This window comes from Leopardus geoffroyi, chromosome B3, assembly GCF_018350155.1.
Source record: "Leopardus geoffroyi isolate Oge1 chromosome B3, O.geoffroyi_Oge1_pat1.0, whole genome shotgun sequence".
Classification (NCBI taxonomy): Eukaryota; Metazoa; Chordata; class Mammalia; order Carnivora; family Felidae; genus Leopardus; species Leopardus geoffroyi.
In genome coordinates, this window is record NC_059337.1 from 26,253,585 (window position 1) to 26,264,313 (window position 10,729).

The window sequence follows — 10,729 nt, forward strand, 5'->3', positions numbered from 1 at the left end:
CCTTGTCTTTGTCTCTGTTTCCTTCTGGTGTGATAAAACCTGCTCAGTCCCTCTCTGCTGCTCTGACCTGCCTTCAAGCTATGGGGAAAATGTGGCCTGCCAATGCTGGTGTGTCGCAGACACTGCTAGGAATTTTGTCTTTTTTTCTGGAAGGGGGCAGATTTTGCTACATGTGATCTTAATGGTTCCCCCTGCCTCTGACATCTGGCATGCTGAGAGAAAAGGCACGTAGGGACCTCCACAGCTGGCCATGCTGAGCTCTGGGCTTTGATTCCAATAGCACATGGCAGATCTGTGTTATCTGACTCAAAGTACCAATGCTCCACATTGGTCCCTCCCCCCACCCCCAAACAGATGGCTCCCACCCAGGTCTGCATTAGTGGCAGCCTCAAGCCCTTTCTCCCCACTTTGCAGCTCTATCCAGCTCCCCAGCCACACCATCTACTCCTTGCAATTCAGCAAAAGAACTCTTGTCCTCAGATCAGCTTAACTCTGCCTCCACTCCTCAAAGCAGCCTCCCCATCTCCCTAGGGAGGTGTATATTCAGGTAGCAGTCACACAGATGAAAGGCACAACGTAGAGTACAGACAGTAGTAATTGTTATTATGTTATATGGTGAATGATGGTGACTACATTTATCATGGTGAGCATTAAGTAATGTACAGAATTGTCGAATCACTATGTGGTACAACTGAAACTAATACAATGTCATAAGTTAACTATATTTTTTTCAGAAAAAGGAATCTAGCATTAGAGACTTTCCAGTTGACATCCATTTATATACCCTCCAACCACAACCCATCTCAGCTCCTTACCAGTTCACCATCAGGGCAGCGTCATTCTCAGCAATGAATGGGAGGTCCCCTCTGGCTTCCCACACAGCCAGGCAGATCCAGAGAAGGCACTGGGGCATCTCCAAGGAAATGCCCCGATCTCCCCTGGTGGGTGGCAGGAGGGAGGGGCTGCCAGACCAGTGGCCTCCTCAAACTGCTGTTCTTCACCCTCCACCTGGGTCTGTCACGGAGTGCAAAGCCTGTGGGGAGTGCTTTCCCCCAGCTCCTGCCAGCTTTCCCTGGCTGGGAAATAGGGAGAACAATTCTCCACCTGCAGCAGGGCTCTGTGATGTCCTGAGTTATATCTGGAGAGGCTAAATCCTGAAATCCTGATGGCAGTAGCAGTGAGGGGGTGGGCAGAGAGTGGCACAGATTGTGACCAGGGATTAGGAAAACACACAAATCTGATCTTCCCCAGGAAAAACATCCAGCAGGAAAGGCTCTTCAGAGGCTGGGGCTCAAAAGACTTACAGAATGACGGCTAAGAAATGTATGCATCCTCTTTCATCTCCTTCATCCTAACAATACAAACAAATAGTTGTCCAGTGGGAAGGTGGAAGGAAGGGGACTTCTGGACTGCCTCTGGTTCAGGGGCAGGAACCATAGGCAGGACTGAAGGACAGGTGGTTGCCCGAGTTAATTTGTTTATTTGCAGGTGAATACACAATCATGACAGCTCATTTCCATCTGAAGCGGAAGATTGGGTACTTTGTCATCCAGACCTACCTTCCCTGCATAATGACCGTGATCTTGTCACAAGTGTCCTTTTGGCTGAACAGAGAATCAGTCCCTGCCAGGACAGTGTTTGGTGAGTGTCCCCAAGCCAGGCCTACACTGGTGTTTTGTGACTGCTTCTAACTACCCCCAAAGAACAGCCTCTGAATGACTAGTGCTGTCTGTTCTGTGACCTGGAAAACAAACAGACCAATTAGTAAAGAATTCAATGTTAAGGATAAGGATTTAGGATTGCACTCTAACAAGGTTTTAGGAAATGACACTTGGTCTATTTGATCATTGTTTCCATTTTGAAAAGCTTTTGCTGGTAGGCTTTTTTTTTTTTTTTTAGGTTTGAAACTGGTAGCAATCTGTCTTATGTGAGATTTTGCTACAGTATTTTCACACTTCTCCTTTACGTTATCAAGCAGTTTTCTTTGAAACGTGATACCACTTTAAAATTAACTCCCAACAGGCATTCAATATACCATATGTGGTATGGTAATAATAAATTACATATCTATATATCATATATACCATCGTATGGTGTCTATGATATGAATATATGGATATTTTCATGTATAAATAATAAATATATATTATATACACATATATATATAAACATACATATACAAATATATACATGTACACATACATACACATATAGGATAGCCATTTAGTAGAATAACATCATTTGACATCCCTAAGACATAAATGAGGTTTAGCAAGATCTAGTTCAGGAGGTACCTCAGCATAGCAGACATAGTTCAGCATTTGACTCTTACCTGGAAATTCTGCTTCCTCGCATTTCAGTAGTGATACTAAAGGTAGTTTTGCAGGTCAGTTGCGGTAATGGATGCTCACATATTTCTAAACTGTAAGGTATACTTCATGCCTCAGCTCTTACTGTTGCACTTTCCCTTGAAAAGAAGGTAATCGTGACCAGCATTTTATGTTAACACTACCATAATTCTGTGGGAAGCTTGAGAGCCCAGGGAGTTTCTAAGTGAGTGGCCCAGGAGTGTTCCTGTCAGGCTATCTCTCTACCTCCACCTACATGGCCAGCTTCACTTACCCTGCTTCATCTAGCTTCAGGAATGTTTCGGAGAGGTGTGGAGGTTGACTTATGGCTCCAGCTCTTTAGGGGAACATTAGTAGGTGGCTGAGAAAAAAAAATAGTTTGGACAATGTTGCATATTAGCATCTGTTTCTTCTTGGAGATTCCAGATGCACATTAGGGTGTTAAAGGACCCAAGAAGTTGCAAGAAGCCTGTTAAAGGTCATGCCAGAACACTTTCCAAGTACAATGATTAAGTGGATTTCTAAGAAAAATCAAAGATGCCTACTATTTAATAATTAATATTTAATTTATTAATATTAATAGTGATTTCTCTTAATTCTATTAAGAATTAAGTGGATTCTATTCTATTAAGAATAGTGGATTTCTATTGATTCCACACATGGTACCATGTTCAATAAGGACATATAAATACCTTTGAGGGATGACATTGGATGAAAACTAAGCTGCTGTGACCACCAGTGACATTATGCACTTGGTGCTGTACTGGTTTCCTAAGGTTATATAACAGAGTACCATGCCCTGAGTGGCTTAAACAACAGAAATTAATTGTCTCAGATCTGGAGGCTACAAGTCAAAATCAAGAGGTCAGCAAAGCTTGTTCCTTCTGAGGGTTGTGAGGGAAGGGTCTATTTCAGGCCTCTCTCCTTGTTTCTGGCAGTTTCCTGGCTTGTGACAGAGAATTCCAGTCTTTACTCAGTATTCTTCCTGTGTTCATGTCTGTGGCACCTGTCATGTTGCATCAGGGCCTGCCTTAACAATCTCATTTTAGCCTGATTATTTCTGTAAAGGCTATATTTCCAAGTTAGTTTACATTCTGAAGTTCTGGAGGTTAGGACTTCAACATATGAATTTTGGGCAAACACAATCCAACCCATAGCAGGTCCATTGTGCCCACACCCTATGCACACAAGTGCACCCTTGTGCAAACAAAACTGTGGTGAGGAGGAAGACACAGAGCATGTGGAAGTTGTGTGGGCTATAAGGATCCTGCAGATCCTGGTCTGAATATGGGTTCTCAGTTGTCAGCTAGCGAAATGGGGTACATTGCTAAGTATTTTTAAATCTTTAAACATGTCACCTGTGAATGGGGATAATGACACCCATCCAGAATGTAGCTTAAATCAATCTGGCACTTAGTGGATGCTATATAGATGGCTTGTAATCTGCCAGTCCTGAACGTTCCCCTCCACGTATCTGGCCTTGCTGCATGATCACTGCAATGTTTCCACAGAAGCCAAGGCAGACTGGCCACAGACACCCTGCACAGTGGCTTTTAGGGGACATTGATCCCTTTTGGATGGAAAAAAGTACTGAGACTCAGATTCAGACATGGTGCTTCTACTGCACTCAGCTTCTCAGTTCCTCAAGGTCTGCAAGTTGGGTTAATATATGTAAAAGCAGGTTTGTCTCTTCAGGTTGCCTTGAGTCCACTATTCATAGGGTGCCTAGCAAATTTTTGTGAAACACTTCACCAGATGCTATGTGAATGTCATTACCTGTTCTCCATTGGGTATTGCCCCCATGGAACAGAGGAACACTACCTATTCAACACATCTTTGTTGAACAAGCGCTATTTGCTATTTGCTTGGTTCAAGACAATGGGGACACAGAGTATGTGTATATATCGGACCCAATCCCTACCCTCCTCAGCTTGTATTCTCGAGGAAGGAGCCAATTAATAAGGTAAATAAAATAAGCAATAAAATAGCAAATAAATGCTATGAGTGTGTTAAATGTTATGAAACTGTAGAGAGGGAGGTTCTGTCTGGTAAAGATAACTAGTTCACTGATAAAGGTCACTAGTTCCTTTCCTGTCTTCATCTGTTATGGTCAGGGGTGTTATACTGGGGTCTGGGGGCCAGTACTGATCCCTGTTTCCATTCTCCCTACCCACCCCCTCCCACACCGTCCCCAACCACCACAGGGGTGACCACGGTGCTGACCATGACGACCCTCAGCATCAGTGCTCGGAACTCTCTACCCAAAGTGGCTTATGCGACAGCGATGGACTGGTTCATAGCTGTGTGCTATGCTTTCGTGTTCTCTGCGCTGATTGAGTTTGCCACCGTCAACTATTTCACAAAGAGAGGCTGGGCCTGGGATGGCAAAAAAGCCTCAGAAGCAGCCAAGGTCAAGGTACTGAGTACATTTTCCCCCTTTCCTCCAGAGAAAACATTTATGGTACAAAATATCAAATATAAGACAAGGTTTCTCCTCCCTATCTCCCACCCACCCCCAACAAAAAAAGGACTCCTTCCTTGTGTTGAGGGTCTCTACCAAGTCTTACTTACAACAGGTCCTATTTCAACTTTGTTTTGAATCGTTAGCTTCGATCAAGCAAAAGGTCTGATGTCAGGTGAATGGCTTGAGCTATTTACACATAGGTCTGCTATTTTTGCTAACGTACCTTCTGTCTGTTCAGTGACTACTTGTCCGGTTCTGAATTGTATATTCTCTGTCATTCTCTTTTGCCACTACACCATACAGTAGATCTTCTGCAGGGTGGCTTTAAGGGCATGTGGAAAGCATGCAGCTTACTGGAGGCAGCAAACCCTACCTGAGGAAGAGATGATTTGGTTCACTTAATGATGCACAGTTATTGTGGAAAGCATTACTCTGTTCAAAGCAATTAATTATCAGGTATTTAGAGGGTGATTTGTGCCTAAATCTAAGGAATATTTGAAGAAAAAAGGTTGCACAGAATTCCAAGCTGAACCATGTCCTTGGGGAGGTGAGAATAATCTACATGGAGCAGAAAATGAAACAGCATTTGATAAACTGCTAATTACACCATGCATTAAACAAATAAGCAAAACCTTTGCTCTGAAGAAGAGTAGATCAAAGTTATCAAAGTAGACTTGAAATAAAAATCTGTCCTTTGAAAATTCAGCATGAAGGGAGTCCTGGAAAGTATTATAGAAGACTAGAATTGTCTGACCTGACCTCCCAGTCAGGGCCACAAACCAGGAACAGCCACCCAGGGCTGTCTCTTTTTGTTGAGGACACTCATCAGTGTCTCATCGGTGGCCTCATGCTTGCTTTTTGCATTTAACACAACTATTTTCTTTCCGGTAAAAGTCAGAGGTTATGACTTAAGCTGACACATCTGATTCTTCTCACTTCCAAGGGCCAGGTATCCCTTCCCATGTCAGAATTCCAGTCATGGAAAACTCATTTTGAAGTCCAGCTTGCCTGGTTGGAGGAAGGCCAAGTGGGGTCTGTGCTGGGCCCTCTCAAAGGAGATAGGATGGGAGGGAGGGCCCTGACAAGTAGCAACCTTAGGAGTGGATGTTTTTGGGGTTGGGGATGGAGTGGGGTCACAGGAGTTAGCTGACCACAGTGGATTGGTGGTGACCTGAGAAAACATTTGTAGAGGCAAACTAGAGATTTTTGACCCAATCTTCTGGACTTGATGGTAAAGACAAAAGGAGCTATGGAGGATGTTTGTTGGGGGAGGAGCATGAATGGAATTGGGAAAGAGGGCTTCCCAATGCCCAGCCCTGTGTTGCCTGAAGTGAAATGATTGCTAAGGGTCTGGGTTTTGATGGCTATGTGACAGTGGACTGGAGATACTCAAATATGAGAACGAGAGCAGATGGGAGTTTATTGCATGAATTGAGGCCTTCAGGCACACATCTCTGAATCTAGGAGGAAGGAATGAATGGAGAGCCCTAAAATGTTGTCAGGTAGGCTCACCATCCTTGTCAGCCTCCACTTTCACACTTGGCCCCACTGTTATTACTACTTGCTATAGATCTGGCTGGCAAGACCTTTGGAGAGGGAGGAATGAAGCTAACATGGTTTACCTAGTCCTAGATTAGCACTGATCTTTTAGAATAAGCAGCATGGCTTACTGTCTTGTGGAACTTCAGTGCTTCATGTTGTCCTTCACAGGCTGTAGTGCTGGAGAATCCCACCACTTAAGCCTGAAAGGTTCTGTGCAATTGAAGCATCAGGGCATCTAAAGACATTCGGGTGGGCAAGTCAAACTATGAGACATGGGTAATGCACATGAATTATTAAACATAATGTTAGCCTACTCATGTAAATTGACTTTTACTTAGAAGTATAGAGCTTGAAAAATAGACTGTGTTCACCATTGTCACATGTTGGGATCTCCAGAGACAAATGCCAGGTAAGAGTTTGGAGTGCAAGGTAGTTTGTAAGGATGAATACAGATGAAAGAACAGAGAGGAAGTGACATTCAGCAGAGGAAGAAGTTGAAGTCAGCCCTGAATGATTTGGAGCTGAAGGCTGTCTCCTCGCTGCTCTGTCTGCAGCTGAGCAGCAGGTGGACCTAGAAGGGGGACTGGGACACATCTCAATGAACACCACAGCCATTGTAATTGTGCTGAATTCTGTACTACTGCTCATTCCCCCAAGTAAAACACATGTTATCAACACAGATTAGTATCTTCTAAAGCATCTGTTCTTTTCTTGGCTACACCAAGAGTTGGGAGCCATTCAAGGCAGTAAATTCATAGTTATGCTTATCAGTTTCTTTTGGCAGACCAGTGTGGGTGTGCACATGATCACTGATATATCAAAGAACTGTAGTATTTCTGAAGACTAGGCCAGAGGGTCCCTACTGTAGCCCAGGACTGGTGTAGCCTCTCTCACCATGTCCCCATGCTCTCTGCATCTGGTTCCGTATTGATTCTTCCTCTCTTTTCACTTACTTCCTCTCACTCCTTGCTCTATGTGCTTCCTTTCTATTTGTTATCTTTTTCATAGTTTTAATGGTTGACATATTTCCTTTAAGTTACTTTCCTGTGTTTTCGCAAATAAATTTTATTTAATGGCACTATATTAAGGAACAGCTTTTTGCAGCATTTTATTTTATACATTTGCAAACAAATGTTTGTGATGTTTAAAGAATTTCACAATGAAAATCTGTCATTACTGTCTAATTTTCATCTATCTATCCATTCACTCATCCTCAAACCGCCTTTATACTCTTATGCATTCCAGAGTAAATGTTAAAGGACACTATATTTCCCACTAAATATATTTATATACATGTAAATATATGTATATCATTAACAAGGGTTCAATATTTGTTTACCATTTGATTCTTTCAAAGAAAAATTTGCATAGTGTAAAATGCACAGATACCAAGGATACATTTGATGAGTTCATCTGTGTAAGCCAAATCCCTGTCGAGATAGAGAATATCACCAGTTCTCCAAAAAGTTCACCATGCCACTTCCCAGTCAACAAAGCCCTTTATAGTCTCCACCTCAACAAAGATAACCACTATTCTGATTTAGAATTACTTTGTCATTCTAGAATTTCATGTTCAAGACTGGCCATGTGGTGTTATAGGCTTAGAAGTCTGTGGAGAACTTCCCTCCCCTAGAGCTAAGCTGATGTTTCTGTATCTCTTTTGAGAGATAAACCTTTAGAACTTTCAGAAATGATTTGACAATTGCCTGAAAATAGCATGCCCTTACAGTCTTATTATATATTTTGCAGAAGAAGGAGCGGGAACTCATACTAAGTAAGTCAACAAATGCTTATACTACTGGGAAGATGACCCACCCCCCCAACATCCCAAAGGAACAGACCCCGGCAGGGACCTCAAATGCATCTTCAGCCTCAGTAAAGCCTTCCGAAGAGAAAACTTCTGAAAACAAAAAGACTTACAACAGCATCAGCAAGATTGACAAAATGTCCCGAATTGTATTCCCAGTCTTGTTTGGCACTTTCAACTTAGTTTACTGGGCAACATATTTGAATAGGGAACCGGTGATTAAAGGGGCTGCCCCTCCAAAATAACTCACCATACTCCCAAACTCCAGGAGAGCCATACTTCCAGCAGAATGGTTACCAAGGAGAGGTTGAACTCAGAGGGACTCCATTTTCGGGCACTGTCTTTCAGGAAATTTTTGCATGTTTAATAATATGTACAAATAATATTGCCTTGATGTTTCTATATATAACGTCAGATGTTTCAAAGATGTCACATTGATAAACAAAGCAAACAACTTTCTAGAAAAACAGGAGACAATGGCTCTGACATTCAGATACTCAGTATCTTACACTGATAGTTTACAAACAAGATAAGTATATTTTTAACTGTTCCAAGTGTTACCTAACAATGTTTTTTATACTTCAAATGTCATTTCATACAAATTTTCCCAGCAAATAAATATTTTAGGAAATGCTCCATGATTATTACTTGACCAACTCTCTTGGAAGAAACATAGATCACAAAGAGCACATTTTTCATTAAAAAGGAAACTGTGGGCATTTATGTACAAAACTAATTGCCTTTGATAATTCTTACTGTTCTGAAATTAGAAAGTACTGCATGATATTACATTAAGAAATAGATTAGGCAAATATTTATGCAGATAAATTTAATAACAGAAATATATGATATGCTAGATGAACAGATAAAATATTTCCCCAGGGAAAAATTTAACTGCTTAAAAAAATCCTTTTTTTCTTTATTTTGGAAAAGAAACATTTCTCCCCCCCCCCACCTCCCCATCCAACTGAATAATGATAAGTGAAAGAAAAGGAAATGTTAAAACAAAAAGTTATGTGATGACAGTCTTGGCATTTGGCCCATGCATTCACTGGCTGAAACATTGACCACCTCTTGCTGCAGCCAGCGTGTAGTGCTTCAGTGGTGAGAAACTGTAATTGAGTTATTTTCCATTTTATTTCCTTGTACTTATTTCATGACTGACTAATTGCTCTGTTGGCTTTTGTATATGAACCTTAAATGTTCATTAAAAAATAAAAAAAGAACTGATCTTGTGGATAATGTCATTGTTTGAAAAAAAAATCCATATTTTGATGGGCTCATTGCCTAAAAATGACATAAAGAAAACCAATCATGAAATTCCTTGCAAAAAAAAAAAAAACAACTCTTGGTGATTCATGTCTGTTTCAATCTAAGTCTCTAGAGTAGAGTACCAAAGAAAAAGCAATTTAAACCACACGGTAAATAGGTAAAACCAGAAGTTTTTTCCCATACATACATCACATGGGTCTCTCCTTGATAGAACCTTCCCTGACAGTGTTCCCAAGCTGGGTGCTTGCTATGGACAAGGTAACTGCTCAGTTCTTTCTCCTTCCTTTTGCTGTGTGTGAACAGTGATGCCAAGTACTGCATTTAGACCATTTACTTACTGTTGGAGGAAGTATCCAAGAATAACGTGTATAAAATGAACACTTGCTGCCTCCTCTATGACTCAGTTGGAATTATAAAAGGGGAGTTATGATGGGGCCCCTGGGTGACTTAGTTGGTTAAGCATCCTACTTTTGATTTTGGCTCTGGTCATGATCTCGCAGTTAGTGAGTTTGAGCCCCATGTTGGGCTCTGCAGTGACAGTGCACTGCTTGGGACAGCCTGCTTGGGATTCCTTCTCTCCCTCTCTTTCTGCCTCTCCTCTGCACTCTCTCTCTTTCAAAATAAGTAAACTTTAAAAAAGGGGTGGTTATTGGGGCACCTGGGTGGCTCAGTCAGTTAATCATCTGACTTCAGCTCAGGTCATGATCTCATGGTTCATGGGTTTGAGCCCTGTGCCGGACTCTGTGTTAACTGCTCAGAGCCTGGAGCCTGTGTCAAACTCTGTGTCTTCCTCTCTCTCTGCCCCTCCCCTGGTCATGCTTTGTCTTTCTCTCAAACATAAATAAAACTTAACAAAAATTTTTAAATAAAAAATAAATTTAAAAATAGGGGATTATTTATGATAGTTAGCAAACAGTATCAAAATTATGCCTGCCTATATTGACTACATAATGATACATAGTTGTTAATTTTTTTAAGTTTATTTATTTTGAAAGAGAGAGGAGTAGAGCAAGCAGGGGAGGGCAGAGAGAGGGGGAGAGAGAGAGAGAATTCCAAGCAGGCTCCGCACTCTCAGTATTGAGCTCAATGATGTGGGGCTTGAACTCATGAACCACAAAATCATGAGCCGAAACCAAGAGTTGGATGCTTAACTGACTGAACCACCCAGATGCCCAGGTACATAGTTCTTTAATACCAATTTACCTGACTGTGATAGACATAGATATGGCCATGGCCATGGCCACTCACACAGGCAGATATTTAGCAGCACCTTTCATCTTGAATAACCATGTAAAT

General features: G+C 41.7%; 2 protein-coding genes and 1 long non-coding RNA gene across 4 annotated transcripts in view; 1 reads left to right on the forward strand and 2 right to left on the reverse strand.

The window, feature by feature from the left end:
• GABRB3 (gamma-aminobutyric acid type A receptor subunit beta3) overlaps positions 1-1,131 on the reverse strand; it is a 469,312-nt gene extending 468,181 nt beyond the window's left edge. Inside the window, exon 1 of the mRNA XM_045448927.1 lies at positions 816-1,131. Coding sequence (XP_045304883.1) covers positions 816-913 — 98 coding nt within the window. The 5' untranslated portion in view covers positions 914-1,131. The remainder of the gene's footprint in view (positions 1-815) is intronic.
• GABRA5 (gamma-aminobutyric acid type A receptor subunit alpha5) overlaps positions 1-9,811 on the forward strand; it is an 82,788-nt gene extending 72,977 nt beyond the window's left edge. For both annotated transcript variants that reach the window (XM_045448930.1, XM_045448931.1), the window contains 3 exons: positions 1,489-1,641; positions 4,553-4,764; positions 8,104-9,811. In XM_045448930.1, the coding sequence (XP_045304886.1) occupies positions 1,489-1,641; positions 4,553-4,764; positions 8,104-8,406 (668 nt within the window). In that variant the 3' untranslated portion in view covers positions 8,407-9,811. The remainder of the gene's footprint in view (positions 1-1,488; positions 1,642-4,552; positions 4,765-8,103) is intronic.
• On the reverse strand, positions 1,549-2,878 carry LOC123582634. Its single transcript, XR_006704494.1, has 2 exons — positions 2,333-2,878; positions 1,549-1,741 (listed from the first exon to the last, which is right to left on the reverse strand). It is a non-coding gene; the product is annotated as an uncharacterized LOC123582634 (long non-coding RNA).
• Positions 9,812-10,729: the final 918 nt, after the last annotated feature.